The 21929-nt window shown below is 35.4% G+C and overlaps 1 protein-coding gene across 1 annotated transcript; it reads left to right on the top strand.

Moving 5' to 3' along the window:
- Nucleotides 1–8621: 8621 nt before the first annotated feature.
- Nucleotides 8622–13167, top strand: LOC136837594 (uncharacterized). Its single transcript, XM_067102470.1, has 6 exons — nt 8622–8903; nt 9125–9254; nt 9660–11338; nt 11696–11883; nt 12183–12433; nt 12716–13167. Exons 1-6 carry the CDS (start codon nt 8622–8624, stop codon nt 13165–13167), a joined length of 2982 nt encoding a protein of 993 aa, XP_066958571.1.
- Nucleotides 13168–21929: the final 8762 nt, after the last annotated feature.

Raw genomic sequence — 21929 nt, 5'->3', positions numbered from 1 at the left:
ATTGCCTACATTTTGAGTGCAAACAAAAGCAACAACAGTGAATTCATATATCTGAATCTCAAAAATTAAAGACTGTGATTTATTGAAGTTTCAACCAATTCTGATATTGACATGCATCTCGAGTAAGTAGAATGTTTTTCTTTTTTATTGTAGTAAATTTTTGTGATATGGTGCAACGCACGCTTGTGCACAAACACACATACACACACAATATCACTGAGGTCAGAGAAAGAATTGCTACAATAATCAGCTGCTTGCTCTTTGCTTTCGTTTCCAAATCAGTTTTATTTTTAACAGCAGTTGCATTGGAAGCAATAGTTGCATTTATTATATTTTAATGCCTATCACAGCATGATTATTGAAATGACTAATATATTATTTTGAAACATTACATATAAATGTTATAAAACATCTGTTATAATTTCTATGTGAATCTTTTTCTTTGAAAAATCAGTTATGTTTTTGAGAAAAAAACTTGTTTTAGAGAAAAATTCAAAACCACGTGACTTCTGTCTTTGTCAACAGACACAAACCATTTATGAATCCAAAAAGAAAACATATTAATATATGGAACATCAGAAAAAAATATATATAAAAGCAAATGACAGACTGCGTCTCAAAAATCAATGGAAAAAAATAAGGAAATGAAAGTTACAAAAAAAAAAAAAAAATGACAGGTAAAAAGTCACAGGTATTTGAAGACGGTTAAGCTGGGTAACTTGTGTTAACTAGTTAAAGCAAACCAGTTTTTCAGAACGCAAACCATTACATTAACCAAAACAAACAAAGGCTTATCAGGGCATATTTTCAAGACCCTGTTAAGCCTTCTATGCGAACCAAGCTACTTACCTCACTGCCGCCTTAATCCGGTGTTTCCCTTCCAGTTCTCTCCCGGTGACCATAATCATACCATCACTAACCACAATACCACATTCTTACAATTTTCGGTATTTCTAATTACTTCAGTAAAACCGTGTCGAAGAATGTTAAATTTTAACTGGTATATAAAAGGGAATTATGTTAGGGAAAAACAATTGCTTCCTCTAACTAAAACTCAAATTCAGTTCAACCGAAGCACCAGAGAGTGTTCAATTTGAAATCCTTGACATATTCCGGACCATCATGATATTTAGGGACTGTGACGATCATAAAAGGTTATAATAGGTGACTCTTGTCTGAGAATCATGCCAACTGAAATGAGGTACCCAAGGAATGAATGTTTTGTTTTTTGGTGGATGGTATTTCCAGACAGGGTCATTCCAGCTTGAAATACAAATCAACTGGAGTTGCGCCTCACCCCTCTGAAGTGATGAATGTATGCTTATTTAGTCTGTGTGTGTTAATTATCTTATATATATATATATATATATATATATATATATATATATATATATATATATATATATGTGTGTAATATGTGTGTATATGTATGTGTGTGTGTGTGTGTGTGTGTGTGTGTATATACATGTGTGTGTGTGTTTGATTTTAAATCACGAAAAATTAAAAACGTGATGATTATACAAACAAAGTTACAGCCATGAAGGAAAATTGAAACACTGGAGATGCTTAGAAGAAGTAATAAAATCTTTGAACAGTAAACTAAAAAGAATCCTGAAAAAACAACAAAAGTCTCATACATCAGTTTTTAACGAATTCACCTTCTTTGCCGTATCTATATGGGCTGGTAAAAACAAAAAAAATAACCCTATGAGACCAATAATTAGTTCTGTTGGTTCCGTAACTTATAAACTTTCAAAATATCTAACAAAATTATTGTCCCTATTTCTAGGAACTATTTCTGGCACCCATCTTATTAATTATTTAGATTTGACTCACAAAATCAATGTTATTACAATCAATCCAAATTCACGTTTAATAAGTTTTGATGTATGTTCCTTATTCACTAAAGTTCCCATTGACTTCGTACTAGAATACCTTAAAGATGAACTGCGTAAACTTGATTTGCCAATAACAATCAGCCAGGTCATAGAATTAATAAGGTTGTGCATATGTGATTGTAAATTTATTTGGGTATGGCTATGGAAAACTCACTTTCGCTTGTTCTTTCAAATTTATATATGGAATTTTTTGAACGCCTGTACATCCTCAAGATTTTCCATTTTCCTGTAACATAGTACCATTATGCTGATGATAGTTTAGCCATCATACCCAAAGATTTGGATGTAAATAACATATTGGCTCAACTAAATGGTCAAGTTCCTTATATTAAATTTACACTTGAGTTAGAGAAGGATGATTGTTTGCCTTTTTTTGGACATTTATATTAAAAGGTAACCTTTTAATTGTGAATTTACTATTTATAGGAAACAGACAAATAATTTGACATATGTACACTATTATTCAGGACATCATATAAATATCAAAATGCCAGTTTTTTCATCACTGTTTCTTCGAGCCTTGCGAATAGTCAGTCCTGAGTTTTTAGATCACGAATTCAAAAACATCAGAAAAATAGGAAGAGATCTATGCTATCCATATTATGGATATTTGTTACAATAAAGCTATGAAGACCTTCTATGGAAAGTCGGAAAGAAAAAAAGAAGTGTCCTCAAACACCCTTTGTTTGCCACAGTTTATTGGATTTTAAGCTGTAAAACCTTTTATTAAAGTTGTTTAATGCAAGTGTATCTTTCACATATAATGATATAAAAAAAAACATTCTTATAAAAAACAGAACCCGAAAAGATAGCAAAATTGTAAACAAAATTTCATGTATGGATTGTGATTATTTTACTCAGGTCAGACCAGTACAGAATTGAACACCAGAGTAAAACAACACAAATACTCAGTAAAAACAGGTCAGACTAATAATGCGCTATTTTTACATATAAGTGAAAAGTCCCACAGAATACATTGGATGCAAAGTCAAATATTGTTACGTTGTAACGAAACTATTTCCATGAACTTGTTAGAATCAGTTTTGATTCACTGACTTGGCAGAATAATTTTAATGTAAGTCAAGGATTATTTTCTTTTGACCCTGTAATAAAGCATATGTTCCAGAAGGAACTGAAAAATAGAATAAATAGGATTACCAACAAGTAGATTTCGATGTTAATCCGTTGACCGTTCTGTGACCTCCCAACCTTTTTGTATTCCCTTAGGACTTATCCCACCATATATATAGGCCCTTGTCTCTGTATATCTTTAGTTGTTGTTCATACCATGTCTTGCATGCCCATCAAACACAAATAAAGTTTAAATTTTCCTTCACCTTTACATCTTAACTTTGCTCCACACACCCATACGCTGACACAAGGCACACAATCAACAACAAAATATATCACACACAATAAGACACCTTCGTGGCTGTAACTTTCTCTCACACACACACTCTCTCGATCTCTCTTTATATATATCATATATATATATATATATATATATATATATATATATATATATATATATATATATATATATATATATATATATATATATATATATATATATATATATATATATATATTCAAGGAATCAAATGATGAAAAAACACTTACATATCGGTGGCATACATTATATATGCCCAAGATCGTAAGCGGTTTACTTCTCCCAACCCTGACCTGTGGCCTGGGTATTAGGTCTCGTCCCGTGGGCGTCTCCTCCATGTGGCTTTAGCAGCTTCACCCTTTTTCCTTCGGGGCGTTTATTAACTTGGTTAATCCTTTCAACTTGTTCATTCGTCTTTTTCTCCACGGCTTCGTAGACTATCTGACTCGTAGTAGATTCTTTATATCTGTTTCCCATATTTCCTTCCATGGTCGTATTGGAACACGGTATGAGAGCGTTTGTTTTTTGTTTTTATTGAGGCTTGTGCTTTTGTCTGTGCTGCGGAATATGAAGTTCATTTTATCTCAGTTTCTGCAATTCTTTTCCCAGCAATGTTTTTCCAGAACTGAGGCCTGACTGAAATATCTTACTGTCTGTCTATGCTGTTTCGTCCTTTCTTTGCAAGCTTTGCTATCAGTCGTTAATATGTCTCCACATAATCGTTACATGGTGCAGCGTATAACCACCCCCCCTTCCCCTTTCGACCCCTTCCCCCTCTCCAAGCAAGCAGATTTTTACCACTTTGTTCCTTTCAATATTTCCATAGTTCTCTACCAATCTATGCTGATCTAAGCTCCTGTTGAGGTTTAATCATGCTGTTGCTCGGAATTACTTGAGTTTTCCTGTTTTCCTTATTCATAATAATAATAATAATAATAATAATAATAATAATAATAATAATAATAATAATAATAATAATTATTATTATTATTATTATTATTATTATTATTATTATTATTATTTTTTTATTCCAATTGGTTTTTGTGCAAAAAAATTATCTTCTAAAGACATAAATTGGCTGAAGAGCCGCAGCTTTTATCAAGAATATCGCCAATACTCGTAGACTCTTTCATTTCTTTTCACTGGCTTCAATTGTCTATCAGCTGACACTCCAACTGACTGAAGAGATGACGTGTCCTATTTCAACTGTGATCGAAGTTGATTGGTAATATCCGGAGTGCCTTTGCAATTTGCCGTTTTTGAGTGACTTCGTCTCGACAAGGTCAGCGATATCGCATGAGTTAACTGGACGGTGTCAGTCACATTTAGTTTATATAGGGTCTTCTCTATTCGTTACTTAGAGAAAGCTAAATGCCGTGTGGTCCTGGAGTCTTTTATAATAATAATAATAATAATAATAATAATAATAATAATAATAATAATAATAATAATAATAATAATAATTGAATTTTAGCTGTTTCCTCAGGCATTTAGTTTATAATATTAGACAAAACTGTCTTCTCTATTCCTCTATCACAATTGTAAGACGAATGAAGTAGAGAAGACTTACTTCAGTGGCTAAGTCTAAATGCCATCACTTAAATTTTAAAACAGAGGACAGCAATAATTTTCAATGCTACTGCCCTTTTTTTCAGATTGAATATCTTCTATCCTAATAATAATAATAATAATAATAATAATAATAATAATAATAATAATAATAATAATAATAATAATAATAATGACAGACTGAGTTCTGATTGTTATGCGAAATAACCTACATACGTGTAGGACGATGGAAAGCTGATTTTTAGCGCTGTTCCACATTTTCAACATTATTTCAAAGATTTTAACGTTGGTTATTCTGACGGACAAAACATTTTTTTTACGTTTCTCAGGATTTAACGAAGCTCTAGAAATATTATTAGGACAAAATTGTTTAGATTAGATTTATTGTTATTATTTTTTTTTTTACCCTTTTGATATATCTGAATTTGTTTATTCTTTCATCAGCATTTCTTTGACCAGAATTTTTCTAGAAGTATAAAAGAATCCTAATGATTACATTCAGTGGCTGTTGACAAGTTCAGGAATGCCATCACTTACCCATTTTAAAACAAGGACTTTCAAGCAATATGGCGTCCATGTAATCATTTTATCGAACTGAAAACCAGAGAAAGATATGTTTTGGGCAGGAAAAAACCCATTTAGGAAGAGGCATCATGCTTCTTAGCCGATATAACATATACTTGATGAAAAAGACTTGGCGCAATGGTGAAAGTTCCGTCGGCAAACCAAATTTCTGAGAAGACTAAATGCTGAAGCCAGCTTATTCTTCCAAATATTAAAATTCTCTTACTGCCTTCTCCTGTGTCTCCCAATAGGAATTTTTCTTCCATACCCAATTGGGAAACATACAGTGTATAGGACTCAGGTATAACTAATTGCTCCAAATGAGTTAGGTTAGCTGGCGCTTTGTTTAATAATTTTCGTTTCCTAGTAATAAGTTTTCGCATTGCAGGCAAGTCAGGCCCTATGGCTAAAGCTGCTTGAGAGGCGCCAGTTAAACATTCATTTACTACAACGGTTGGTGGCTCCAGCGTTTCAGCACTTCTTTTCTTAATATTTGTTTTCAACTTTTCAACTTCTACTTTTGCAGCAGATGGTTCATGGGTATGTTGATTCAACTGGCGAATCACTTTTCCATCCTTCATATGTAATCTTACTTTACACCGATCTTTCTGTTCACATCGCCAGAATTTTAATTCAGAATCACTTGCTCGTTGCATCAAAAATAAAAGGTATCCATCGTGAATCACTTTGCTTCTTCCACGTTTTGTTAAAATATCTCCTTCCATTTCGTACAATAGGGCTTAGACGACTGAAAATTCTAAAGCTACCAAAAGTAAATGTAAAAAAAAAAAACAATTGTTCAATTATTAAACAATTGTTAAAATGAGAGCTAATTGCGCTATAACGACGAAGTATCTATTTGATGGCTAAATGTCGTTTACAGCGACAAAGTAGTCATTTGACGCTTAACAGTCTCTCCGCCGAAAATTTCTATATGCCAAATCGGCTACGCCGAATCGGCCAAGCCGAAACAGCGACGCCAAACGGGCTACGCCAAAAAGTCTCATTCCCATATATACATACATACACATTATGTAGAGCTGAAAATTCCAGATTTCGGGCAGGAGTGTCAGGCTGTCCCTTTTTTGGACGAGGCAATACGAAATTCTCTCTCTCTCCCTCTCTAATCTGGAAATCATTTCAACATGATGAACTGAGCTTTTTATTGAACTCGTCTTGGTTGGTCGTTCAGAGTTCACACCAAGCCTTCAAAACCCTCGTACCATAATAACCAGATGAACTGAGTGATAAGGTAAAGGAATTGAAATGTTCCCGGAATAAGTATTTCGAGAGTTTTAAGGGACGAAGACTAGGATGATAGTTTAGGCCATAGATTTTATATTGATCGACATATATATATATATATATATATATATATATATATATATATATATATATATATATATATATATATATATATATATATATATATATAAAAAGTTTCTTCTTTAAAGTCCCTGTTCTGTCACTCCTTAAAATTACCTTGTTTCCTCCCTCTTCCTTAATGGGAGAGGAATTTCAGCACTCGTATCGTGTACATACCTATTTTGTCAGTGATCATTGTTATTATTATTATTCGTGTATTTGCGTATTGGTGTTATTCATTATTTATTATTATTTTAATAGTGTCAAGTTGTAAGAAGTTTATTCATATAATTATTTTTCTTATTTTGGTGTTGGGAAGTTTAATTATAATCATAAAAATCGTTCAAGTGTTTCTATAACCGGCATATTGACTATAATACATTCAGTGCTTATTTTATTTGAACAGTGGAGCAGTGTGCAGTGTTGGTATCAGTATAACAATTATACATGAAGGGCTGAAACAGATATATTTTTTTTGGTGATATATTTTTTATATATGTAAGTTTTTGTGGTGTACTGCAGGTCATCATTTCTTTAGCCTTTGTCACCAAGGTTAGGTACACTTCACAGCTTGGCTTCCTGGTTTGACAGTTGAGTATTAAGAATTTTGCCCTGGTCAAATTAAGGGCCGTGATATATATGGGGGCCTGTCAGGATCTGTTTCTTCAGTGTAAACGTGATACCCATCTGAACACTCCTGCACGTAAGACTTCAATTATTGTGCGTAAGTTTATTTATATTGATTTTCATATTTCCTACGGTATGTACATGGTATCTCCTCTCCTGCTCCGTGAGCTCTCTAGGCATCTGTATTTTGGAGGAAATATCGGCAGCGTATTTTGTTAGTCGTTAGGGATCGGCAGTTGAGCCTGCCATCATTTAAGCCCGCCCCATCATTGCGAGCCACCCTTACGGACACATCTGGCTGCGACATCGGACGTCCTCATTTTTTTCTCGTCCGCTCGTTGTATTTACGCCTTCCTCGTCTGTCGGATCGTCTAAGATCCATCGTGATCAGCGTCCTTAATTGCGTTATTTGTACTTTGTAAAGTCTTTAACTTCATGGATAGCTGGGCACCCATCATTTATATTTTGTCTCTTAACTCTGTTAAAAGTTTATAATTTTGTACTTTGTATTTCCGCGACCTCTACTAGTACGGTAGTTTCGCTCAGCATTATTGGTACTTCGTGAGTGACTTGTTCATTTTGCCACTACCTCTATTTACGTCCGCGAACGCTGCTAGTACGGTAGTTTTCGCTCATCACTACCGATACCTCGCGAGTGACTTTGTTCATTTTGCCACTACCTTTATTCATCATTGGCATAAAGATATTTTTGAACGTTAACGAGTGGTACTCGTAGTTTGGCTGTCTTAGGATTATATCGTGCTTATGTAGTTTTGTATAGTTTACAAGCTTCTCGTTATATATTAGATAGTTGTTCATAGTTTACAGTCAATTTGTGTTAGTTTCTTGTGATCGGAAAACATATGAAATATATTTTTGTGATTGCTAGTATTATGGTGCTTGCTGTCTTCTTATAGTATTGAGTGCTCTTATTGCCGAACAGTTGCTTAGTTTGTGATTTTTGCATTGAAAAATTTGAATACCTTGTTGGATAGGTTAAGACAATTTGTCAGAATCAGATAAAATTGTCTAGCATAATCATAAGCATTATCTTTGCTCCTCTTGTGTATCAGCTTAAGTATCTAGTTTTCATCAGGGTTTCATAGTTTCCTCAGTCCTCTATAAACGTTCTTTTTGAAGTTTATAGTACTTGTTCCATATAATCTTAAGTTTTAGTAAGTATTCAGTCATAACTTTTACTTTCCATAATGTTCAATGTAGAGAAATTTTTGTTTACTCCTAAAACCGAACTTCTAACCTTGCGTTATGCGAAGAAGCAGGAATTGCTGACCATTGCTAAACATTGGAATATAACTGTAGATCCATCACATGTCAAAGCCCGATTAATCAATGATATTCTGCAGTTCCTTATTCAGAAGAAAGCAGTTGATGAAGGCGATGAAGACGTAGAAGATGTACGAAGTCTTACAGGAGCAATTGCAACGCCTTCTGTTGATCCAGAAATGGAGAAATTGAAACTGCAAATGCAAGTACTACAGTTGCAACGTCAAACAGAAGCTGAAAAAAATCAAAGCAGAAGAGAGAAGACTAGAGTTACACCATCAAGCGGAAGAAGAAACTTGCTCTAGAACTAGAACATCAACGACAGCTCAGTGAGTTAGAAATAGAAAGGGAAACCAAAAGGGCTTCTATTCTCCTAAAGACTAATCAAGATGAAAAGCAAATTCCTGATCCATTTGACCTTATAAAGGCAACCAAACTAGCACCAGAGTTCAATGAACGTGACCCCGAAGTCTTCTTTAAAACTTTCGAGGACACTGCCGCAACTTTAAACTGGCCTAAAGATAAGTGGGTTCTCCTCATCCGAAACCATCTTAAGGGTAAGGCATCTTTTGTTGCTTCTCAGTTATTAACTAACAAAGATTATGATTCTATATTGGATGCCTATGCCATTACTGTTGAGGGATATCGGCAAAACTTCCGAAACTCCTTCAAAAGTGCTTCACAGACATTTTTAGAGTTCTGCGAACTGAAGATCCGGCAATTGAATAAATGGTTAAGTAAGGCAGAAGTGCAGGATTTTGACTCCTTTAAAAACTTAATTGTGTTAGAGGAATTAATCAGGAAGCTACCTTTAAATATAGCCACACACATAATGGATAAAGGCGAAAACCAATGCACTGAAAGCTGCTAGCATTGCTGATGATTTTGCACTAATCCATAAATACAAACCTTCACAGTCCAAATCTGTATCCTCTTATAAATCTTATAAATATTCTTCACAGGTGTGTTCGTACTGCAAAAGGAAGGTCATGATATTCAGCACTGCCCCTTGCCTCAATGTAAAAGATCTGACAGTGTGAAATCTGCCACCAGCAAACCTGAACAACCTTCCTCGAGAACTAATCAATCCCATCAAAAGACTCTCCATGTAGCAATTCCAAAACAAGAGGAAGATCCATTCAAAGCATTTACCTGCGCAGGGTCATTAAATGGTATACCTGTTGAGTGTTTAAGGGACACAGGTTCTACTCAGACAATTGTGAACGTGACTAAAGATCTACCACTGGAACTAACTAATGAGTACATCACAGTTACAGATTTAACTACCAGCACCGCTTTACCCTTAGCTAAGGTAAGGTTATGTTGTCCTTATTTTGACGGTGATACTGTCGTTGCAGTAACTGACAAACAATTACCTCATTCGTCAGTGCAAGTAATCTTGGGTAACGACCTTGCTGGGTCAAAGGTACTTGACACAAATCTGATTATCACTGATCCTCAGATCATTTTTAATAAAGAAAATACGGACAAACAGCCTACCAATGAAGCAGAGATAGTACAAGTTGCTACCAGGTCAGCCCGAGAAGACGAAAAAGCAAACCTAGATAAGCAAAATAGAACTACAGCGGCACTGGACATCACCGATATCCATAAAGATGATTTCAAATATCATCAGAGGGCAGATCCCAGCTTAGCAGTTTGCTGGAAGAAAGTCTCAGACATTAATGATTTATCCAAAACTCCTTGTTTTTATCAGGATAAAGATTTTCTTTTTCGCCTTTTCAGACCATCCAAATCTCCGTCCACCCATACATGGCTAGATCAACATCAACTTGTTGTACCTTCGGTCTTCCGAAAGTCATTGCTGGACTTGGCTCACTCCACCGAATCTCATTTGGGAATTCACAAAACTTTCGACAGATTGGCTGAGAACTTCTTCTGGCCAGGAATGAAGAAAGATGTGAAGGATTTCGTTCAGATCACCGGTAAGCCCAATGAGTCCATTCCACCTGCTCCTCTCCAACCCATTCCAGTGCCAAAAAATCCATTTGATAAAGTAATCATAGATTGCGTAGGGCCATTACCAAAAACGCGAAGGGGAAATGAATATTTATTAACAGTATTATGTCCTACCACTAGATATCCTCTAGCAATACCCATAAAAAATATCCATGCAAAAACAATCATTGGACAGCTACTTAAAGTTTTTACCACCTTTGGGTTTCCTAAAGAACTCCAATGTGATCAAGGGACCAACTTCACCAGCAATCTTTTCAGGCAAGCAATGGCAGAATGCAGCATTCGTAATGTGTATGCCACAACATATAACCCACAGACTAATGGGGCCCTGGAACGTGTCCATCAAACGGTAAAGAGCTTACTAAGGAAGTACATAAGTGAGACTTCAAAGACTTGGGATGAGGAACTAGATCTACTCATGTATATCTTGCGAAGTGTCCCTAATGACTCTACTGGTATATCCCCATTTGAGCTAATGTTCGGCAGAAAGCCCAGAACAACCTTAAGTATGGTCAAAGAGGATATCATAAACAAAAAGATAGAAACAGTCTCCAGCGTTTCCTCTTACCTAAGTGACCTCAAAGAGAAACTATTAAATATGTACAATTTTGCATTTAACAATATTTCAATTTCACAGATATTGTATGATCGGAAAGCTAAGGTGAGGTCCTTCCAGCCAGGTGAATGAGTACTGATCTACCATCCAATTGCAGGAGCACCTCTTCAAGAGAGATATATTGGGCCATACGAAGTTATTCATAGATATGGTAAGGTAACTTACCTCATTAGTACTCCAGACCGTAAGAAAAATCACAACTAGTACATGTAAATCTGTTAAAATCCTACCATGGTCCTACTCAGTAATTGGTCACCTAGTATCTTCTGACTGCCATAAAGAAAAATTGGAACAACCTTGCCAAAAGTGGATTCTGACTCCTCTAATGAAGATAACATACTTTCATGGAAGGACTGTACAAACAGTGAGATATTAAATTCATTAAACTCTTTCTTAAATCAGTTGGAGCCTTCTCAAAAACAGGAACTAACTTCACTTTTACTTTCTTTTCCTGAGTTGTGCTCAGACCAACCCCAGGACTGTACCATTATCAGTCATGACATCATGCTAGAACCAGGTGCTGTTCCCCATATGACAACCATTTTACCGTGTGGTAGGAAAAAGCTGGAGATATTGCGCCAAGAAGTAAAGTATTTGCTTGATAATAACTTAGCAGAACCTAGTCTGTCTCCATGGGCGTCTCCATGCATACTACTGGTACCTAAACCTAATGGACAGTATAGAATGTGTACAGATTATAGGAAAGTCAACATCATCACAATAAAGGATTCTTACCCTCTTCCCAGGATATCTGACATTCTTGATAACATTGGAAATGCTAAATATCTAACTAAAATAGACCTCCTTAAAGGATATTACAAGTCCCTCTTACTAATAAAGCTAAAGAAATATCTTCATTCATAACCCCTTTTGGGTTGTATTCTTACAGGGTCATGCCTTTCGGCCTCTGCAATGCTCCAGCCACCTTCCAGAGGTTGATGTCAGAGGTGATTAGAGATCTTGATAACACCTACGTCTACAAGGATGATTTAGTTGTTGCCACGAACACCTGGTCTGAACATCTGGATGCTTTAAAGAAACTTTTTCAACGGTTATCCACGGCTCAGTTAACCATAAATCTAGCTAAAAGTTCCTTTGGTTTAGGGAAGGCAACATATCTTGGGCATGTTATTGGAAATGGTAAGGTTATGCCTAAATGTACAAATGTACAGACTATTTTAGACTTTCCTCAGCCAACCACCCGTAAGCAATTAAAATCTTTTCTTGGGATGGTTTCTTATTACTCAAAATTCATCAAAAACTTTTCCAACATAACTGCTCCTTTGTACTCATTAACATCTAAAATTAACTTTGAATGGACTAGAGAACATACCTGTATATTTGATCAGCTTAAATCAGTTATGACATCTTCACCCATACTTCAAACACCTAACTTTAATAAACCCTTTTATCTACATGTAGATGCCTCCGGAACTGGCTTTGGGGGGGTCTTGATGCAGCAACATCAAAGTTCTTTGGCCACACCTCCTCCGCCTCTACATCATCTCATGCCCATTGCCTATTACTCAGGGTACTTCAAAGGAGCCCAGACACGATGGGCAACAATTGAGAAGAAGCTTTATGCCATAATCGCTGCTCTTCTCCACTTCAAACCGTATCTGGAGGGCAACCAGCACGTGATCATATACACAGACCACAACCCATTGATCTTCCTGGATCGAGCGAAATTGAAGAATAATAAGCTTCTACGATGGTCGTACATCCTCTCCGAATTCAACATTAAACTGCAAGCCATTCAGGGTCCACAAAATATATTGGCAGATACTCTCTCAGGATACCTCAAACTACATCCTAATCTGAACAAGACTTGCGGCCTGTCATGCGCTACTCTCTTCAGTTGCTCCACTTCGTAGAGCCCTCTCAGGGGAATGTGACCGCCCGCCATCTAGTGAGTGCAAACTCACTAAATATGTATATTTGTAATACCTCCTAAGTTTCTTCTTTAAAGTCCCTGTTCTGTCACTCCTTAAAATTACCTTGTTTCCTCCCTCTTCCTTAATGGGGAGAGGAATTTCAGCTCGTATCGTGTACATACCTATTTTGTCAGTGATCACATTATTATTATTATTCGTGTATTTGCGTATTGGTGTTATTCATTATTTATTATTATTTTAATAGTGTCAAGTTGTAAAAGTTTATTCATATAATTATTTTTCTTATTTTGGTGTTGGGAAGTTTAATTATAATCATAAAAATCGTTCAAGTGTTTCTATAACCGGCATATTGACTATAATACATTCAGTGCTTATTTTATTTGAACAGTGGAGCAGTGTGCAGTGTTGGTATCAGTATAACAATTATACATGAAGGGCTGAAACAGATATATTTTTTTTGGTGATATATTTTTATATATGTAAGTTTTTGTGGTGTACTGCAGGTCATCATTTCTTTAGCCTTTGTCACCAAGGTTAGGTACACTTCACAGCTTGGCTTCCTGGTTTGACAGTTGAGTATTAAGAATTTTGCCTGGTCAAATTAAGGGTTGTGACAATATATATATATATATATATATATATATATATATATATATATATATATATATATATATATATATATATATATATTATTAGAAACAATCGTTTGTCGATTGTTCCCTTAGTGGATTGTTGCCTCCTTTGTTTTTGTTTGTTTTTAATTACTGGCGAGTTGACGTCTGTTGGATGGCGTCAAACTTCGTCAGTCAGGTTCTGGAGGGCGAAACGACTGGTGGTCCAGGGCAGCAGCGAGTCTAGTTGGGGTAGCAGCAGCAGGTATTCGTACCTGCGAGTCAGTTCATAGCAGCAACGAGTCAGGTTGAGGGTAGCAGCAGAGCTGGAGTAGCAGCAGCAGGTGTACCTGCGAGTCAGGTCCTGTTTTTGAGGACGAGATGGTTGCCGTGTCGGCTCTGTCTTGGTCGTTAGAAGGAGGACGTCAGTACGTTTATTGGGACGAGATGGTTGTCGTATCGGCTCTGTCTCGTGATGGTCCAGCATTGAGACTGGTTGTCGTGTCCTCTTGTTTGTTGTCCTGCAGTGTTCCTGTTTGCTTTGTGCATCCGTGTTATGCTGCTCTGCTGTTAAATTAATTGCCTTTGCCTATGCTACCTGTTTTTTACTGTTGTTTGGGTGTCCTGCATGTGTTTTTGCAGTATTAAGGTTTCACTGTTATTTTTATATGAATTTTGCACCCGGAGGGTTGTTATTATGATCTTTGTTTACCCTACTGTGTTCATTTATTATACTTTGTTGTAATGGTCTGTTGTGCTGTTTACTGTTGTTGCTGTCATTATTGTTTAATGTTTATTTTGGACACATTATTTTTTGATTTCAATTTATGTAATTCTTGTTCCCCCTTTTGTCAGGTGTTTTTTGTTATTAATTTGCAATGCTTTCCTGAAACTACTTTACATTGTTTTAATGATTTTTATGCTTCGTTTTATTTTTGTATAATTAGAATTTTTTAACCTTGACTCACTGTAAATATGTAAATAACTAATTTGTAATAAACTAATATTAAGGTAACTTTTTTAGTATTTGTTCTGCTCCTCCCTCCTTTGTTTGTCACCTCTCGTCAGTCATTTCAGCCCAATTGCTTGTTTTTTTAGAACCTGTCGATCTCGAGAGAGGCGAGATCATAATATATATATATATATATATATATATATATATATATATATATATATATATATATATATATATATATATATATATATATATATATATATATATTCTCTAGACCTTGGTTTACATATATATATATATATATATATATATATATATATATATATATATATATATATATATATATATATATATATATATATATATATATATATATTCTCTAGACCTTGGTTTACATTATGAGAATCGACGTTGTTGCCAGATTCGTAAATATAAAATTAAAAATATAAACTTAATTTTTCAAATAATCTGTAATTTAGATTGTTGAGAGTATATTATTAACTTAATTATGTAATTATAAATATAAATTCATGCAGAATATATATTTTATTAGACTTATTTATATGAATTGTTATAGTTATTCATATTCCAATTGCTCGTTAGACCGGCGTTTTCGTGCGGAAACTTATTAACTTTTGTTACGTCGTTTTCCAGTTCCGGCGAACGTAATTTCCATAGTTGTCTAACAGAAAGCCTATCAACTATATCCTTTTGTTTTCCCATACAATGCGGATCCAAGAACTTTGAAATAATTATATTATGAGACAAATATTCACCTCATATAAGGTTGTATCAACTTAGGGATGTTACCCCTCTTATCTGTGTAAGTCCGTTTTCTTTAGATCAACCCCATGATCTTAAGGAAAGTTGATAGGAATTTATGGAATCGCGTCCTGTGGTTTGAAATAAAAACGTTTAGGTTCTTTATCCAGGTTCTGACTTAATTTTAAATTGTGAACAGAGTTGTTAACGTGATTTGTGTTCATATTTGCCCTCAGAACGCCAACTTGATTCTGTTGTTCAAACAGCAAATTATAACCTGGTAATTAGGCACTTGTGGTAAGTCTCCTATTATACATACACACACACACACACATACACACACACACACGCATACACACACACACACACACACACACACACACACACACACACACACACACACACACACACATATATATATATATATATATATATATATATATATATATATATATATATATATATATATATATATCATGATATGGACCTTGTTACACTTCCATTCTGCATTCATACGATAATGATCATTCACAATGTGTTCAAAATGAATAGATATGGTGCACATATACAATGGACAGATAGAACGTTTCTGTAAATAAATGAATGACTGAATGATTATAGTGTGTGCATACATAAATACCTTTCAAATACATTGACAACGAATGTATGCTTATTTGTACATTAAATGCTCGTCCTGTGTGACTGGTGCAATGGCACTGTTATCAGCGAAAATTTTTTCATCAACTGCAAAAACATCCTTTCATTGCATTCAGAGAGTATGATAATTTATTTATATATTGTATTTACAGTTGTATAGTCGTATAAATCAAATTCACTTTTATAGATAAATATTCGAAATATTTTGATAACCAAACCAACGATACTTTACTATTTAAGGATTGTCCACTCTTATGGGCGGCCTGGTCGCCGCGTACAGCAGCGCCGCCTTGCGGCAGGCAGGAATAACTTCAGTTGGCGACCAAGGGTCACGAGAAATGCGCGTGAAATACCGCCTTGTTCATCTGTTTATCTATATTATATTGGCTTCCACTTGTGGCTACAATGGGAATTACAGGTCGTTCAGCTCCGAATTGCTCCAATAACTCCAAGTGGAATAAGGATCTGTTGTTTTTCCGATTTCGAAAGAATCCTGAAAGGTGAGTTTTATCTTTGCTTACTATGTAGCACAGACCATCTTTTGTTATCAATTTGATGTACAGCTATGTCGAATACTGAAAGCATATCACTTCAGATTTGTCAGCTAGCATATAACATCATTGCCAGCATGCTACACTCTGCACTGCTTGAACAAACTGGTGTGCTATAGGCTACTGTATGATTATGTTAAAACACTGTATAGTGCACCAGAGAGTAGAGGAGGTGTTTGCGGTGAAAAATTAAGCAGGCTGTCTGGAGTGCGAGTGTCCGAAATTCCCTCCCTAGGGATTTCATTAGTTATTTCACACTTGGCCTGTGACAGATATTTTTCACTGTTCAGTTTTTCCTCTTTCCGTAGTGTACTTGCAGATTAGTTCTTACGTAATAGTTCTTACGTAAAACATAGTTTTACAGCTGGAAAATAATAATTTTACTCTTTCTAAAAAGTATTATTCTCCAAAGTAAAACAAAATGACTCCACAGCCAGGCGTGAAGGCAACGATGAATGTAAAATTGACAATGTTGTTGATAACAAAGAACACTGGTGCTGTTAATGATTATGATGTTAACATTGATAATAAATTGGCGATATTATTTTGATACATATCCGTCAGCTCCTTTTTGGACATAGAATAAACCGATGTTATTTCTTTTCTTCCCCTACACTGAAAATGTGGCTTCAAGCTTGCAAACTGCAAAACATTATGAAAGTAACAGCAGATTATGCCTACAAAAATTTACTCCTGTGCACTAAACACTTTAGTGACTCCAGCTTTATGAACATCACTCAAAAGAACAGCTTGGTGTGGAATGCAGTTTCAAGTCTGTTTGATGTGCCAGATCCTCCTCCTCCTCCTCCTCCTGCTAGATCTCCTAAAAGGAAAGCACCAACATGTCACCTCGTGCGCCTCCCCCCCCCCCCCCGCCTCTGCCTAAGAATAAGAGAAGGATTTATAATAATCAGGACAATAGTGAAGTTTTAGGTACCTGCTGGGTCTCCTCGTTAAGGGAGTATTATCGGTGAATATATAGCTAAGGAAATATTTTGAATGAATATCGACAGTTAAACACTCATAATAATCTCTTAACTGTCAATATTCCATCATAATATTTCCTATCTGTCAATATTCACTCATAATATACCCTTAACTGTCAACATTCACGCATAATATTCCTTTAACTGTCAATATTCTCCCATAATATACCTTGTACTGTCAATATTCACCCAAAATATTTTCTCAGCTGTCAACGTTTACGCATAATATTCCCTTAACTGTCAATATTCACCCTTAATATTTATTTAACTGTCAGTATTCACCCATAACATTCCCTGAACTGTCAATATTTACCAATGATGCTCCCTTAACCTTTATTATCTGCAGTAACACCAAGAACAATCATACAATTCAGTTTAATTCTGGTATATACAGTGACTCACCACAGTAATTTTGAGTAGAAATTTATAATATTTATATTTTGGTTATTATGTTTTTATCATTATTATTATGATTAATAAAGCCAGATCCACTTAAATTATTCGCCCAAGTTTAGTTCATATTTTTTCCCGACTTTAAGGAACAATAATTTTCTCCGAGTCGATTTCAGGCCTTTCTTGATTTGCAGATGGGTAAGAAGCCTCTGTGACTCGTATTCCAGATTTTCATCTCCCTGCAGACATGGATACTGGTAAGGGTTCTACGAAGCCTGAAATGAAAGATCACTATACTCAAACTGATGATTCCGATGAAGTGAAGTTGCTTCATGCTAAGGTTTGCGAAATATGATAATGTATCATATCATATCATTACCATAATGACATAGTAACTGAGATACCATCTACTCTTGTCGTGAACTTTATTAAAAAAAAACTGTAAACGTAAATTTTTTCTGCTTGACTCGGTTCCAGTTTGTAATCTGGAGGTTAACTCCTTTCACTCCACAAATGTTTTTATTTCTTAAGTGAATATTTAGTACTATCATTGCCACTTGTCTGCAACATTCCTTGCACATCCTTTTAGGTGAAGCGCCTTTAGCGAAAACTCAAACAGTTACGAGGCAACCCAAGGGACACAGTTCGTCACGTTGTTGACACGTGTTCGAGATATGTGGGTGGACCATGCCTGAAACTTATTGAACAACAAGTGCAAATGTATTTCAAGCATAGGAAAGGAAGAAGGTGGACCTCTGAGCAAAAAAGGGTAGCACTTGCTGTGCACTTCAAAAGCCCAGCATCTTACAACTTTCTGCGAACAATGTTTGCTCTTCCCTCTCTTACATCCCCTTAAGAAGATGGCTTTCTGGTGTAGATAAAAATCCTGGATATAATGAAAATTATCTCAATATAATGCAGGCCAGCTTGACATCAATGGATGTCCAAAAAAAAGGTTGTAGTGGTTAGTTTTGATGTAATGTCACTTAGAGTAGGTTTGAAGTATGAAAAATATGATGATCTGATAGTTGGATTCCAAGATTCCGGACCTGGTATTGGCAGAACAACCACAAGAGCTAGTCAGGCATTAGTAGTAATGGTAAGGTGTTTGTTTGATAAATGGAAACAGCCTATTGGTTATTTTCTGTCTGGCAATATCATGAAAGGCCATGCTCTAAAACAAATAATAGAGGAGGGGGTGAAAAAGCTCTTACAGACTGGATTTGATGTTCGGGCTATTGTAGCTGACCAAGGTTCAAATAACAGAAGTGCATTTATGTCTCTTGGTGTAACAGAAGACAAACCTTTCTTTCACGTAGACCAGCATCGTGTATGGTGCTTGTATGATCATCCTCATTTAATAAAAAGCATTAGGAACAACTTCAGGAAGTATGGAGCAGCTTTTGAATATAAAAAATATTGCTCAGTGGAGCCATATTGAGGACTTTTATCAACAAGACTCACAGGCACGTAAATTTGCCTTGGCCCCAAAGCTAACCAATGCACACATCTTTACTCCTGCTTTTAAGAAAATGCGTGTTCGTTTGGCAACCCAAATCCTCAGTCGGACTGTAGCAGCTGCACTAAGCACTTATGTTTCTGTAGGGAAGTTACCCAGCTCTGCTGCTCATACAGCCGAGTTTATTGCTACGTGGAATGGTATTTTTGACAGTGTGAATGGAAGAACTTTTAAAGTATGTGAAAAGTTAAAGAAACTAGCGAAAATCACAGGTCCTCCTCATTCTTTTTGGGTGGAAGCAATTGACTGGATCAAGGGAATGCATTTTAATACTGCTAATAATGTTCATTGTCTTACTGGGTGGAAACTAACTCTACAAGCAATGATTGGCCTGATGGGGGAACTACAGTCTGTTGAACGTTTTAAGTTTCTACAAACATCCCGCCTAAACCAGGACTGTCTTGAAAATCTGTTCTGTGATCCGACAGAAGGGAGGTAATAGGGATAATAATCCAGATCCTAATCAGTTTCGTTTCCCCCTTCAGACAGATTCTGTGTAGCTCACTCATAACACCATCTTCCTCTTCTATTTGTGCACCAGATGCTGATTCTTTACTCTTCACACTTTCAGAACTGAGCAAAGTTTGCAAACAGTCACGTTCCACTTCCAGAAAATCATCAGCTTCCTCCTTTTCAGCTACATGTTTTGATGCTAGTGACGTCGTATGAATATGACGGTGACGTATTGGATTCCAATGGCTTGAATTATGTTTTAGGATATGTGCTGAAAAAGCTTAATGTATCATGTGACACTGACACATGCAACACGTCTTAGTTTTACAGACCTGAATCAATGAGTGAATCTAGCCAGTTATTTACACACATGAAAACTGTGAGCACTTCCAACAGAGATTTCGGTGGTCTCATAGTCCCATCAGAGGAACTGGTGCAATCATTTCACTGTGTCCACAGTTCTGTGATTGAACCACTCCTCTCTGACATGTCAAATCTTATTGGAACCGATGTAAATTCCAAATGAACCACGTGTGTTATGGGGAACTTGTCACAGCTTGGACTTTGTAGGAGCAGTTTGTTTAAAATTGTCAATGCATATTGCAGGATAGCGATATACTGGAAAATCCATAAATTAAATAACCACTTTCGAGCTTCTCAAATGCAAAAACAAAGTAGAAAATCTTTGATTCTGAAACATCTATGGTTCGATCATGTACAATACACATAATTCTTTGCTAAACTATGATAAAAGTTACTAAAAAGGAACAGTCTCCTGTTGTTATTTCCTCTTCTTCTAGTGATGATTATTATTATTTTTATTATTATAAGTAACCGGAACAGTAGTGGTTGCAATTTCCTACAGACAGCAAAAAGCTAACCTAACCCACTCAAAATAATATCGCCAATTTATTATCAGTGTTATCATCATGATCATTAACAGCACCAGTGTTCTTTATCAACGTCATTATATTCAACAGTGCCTTCATGCCTGGCTGTGGAGTCACTTTTGTTTTTAATTGGGGAATAATACTGTACTGTTTAGAGGGAATTAAATTATTATTTTCCAACCGTAAAACTGTATGTTTTACGTAAGAACTAGTCTGCAAGTACGCTATGGAGTGGGGAAAAACTCGATAGAATGCTCATTTCATGCATCCAGTAAAATGCCTGTAGTTCATTGTTCTGTATTTTAGATATCAAATAAAATATTTCAACCTAATGTCTGTTTTTATTTATTTATTAGTTTTATATCTATCTATCTATCTATCTCTATATATATATATATATATATATATATATATATATATATATATATATATATATATATACATATATTTATATATATACATTCATGTTTGTTATGTTTTTAGAAGGTGTTGTAGTGGCGTTGTTTTGTGTGTGTATTTAGTCTGTAACATCCATTTGCTTTTTAAGCAAACCTATCCGTTGATTACATATATAATCCCGGGATGTCTACACGGATAGCAAAGTGTCTGCCTCTCTGATCACTGCTGCGGGTTTGAACCCGCGCCACAGACCTCTCAAGTCAGGCTGCTGCTGTAACCGACTGAGCCATCGAGGCTCTTGGAATAATATATATATATATATATATATATATATATATATATATATATATATATATATATACTGTATATATTTTATATATATACATATACATATATACATATACATATACATATACATATATATATATATAATATATATATATATATATATATATATATATATATATATATATATATATATATATATATAGAGAGAGAGAGAGAGAGACAGACAGACAGACAGACAGACAGACAGACAGACAGACAGACAGAGAAGAGAGAGAGA

The sequence above is a fragment of the Macrobrachium rosenbergii genome, chromosome 59 (assembly GCF_040412425.1).
Source record: "Macrobrachium rosenbergii isolate ZJJX-2024 chromosome 59, ASM4041242v1, whole genome shotgun sequence".
Taxonomy (NCBI): Eukaryota; Metazoa; Arthropoda; class Malacostraca; order Decapoda; family Palaemonidae; genus Macrobrachium; species Macrobrachium rosenbergii.
Note: the sequence above shows the minus strand (reverse complement) of the source record. Positions and strands in the feature narration are given on the sequence as shown.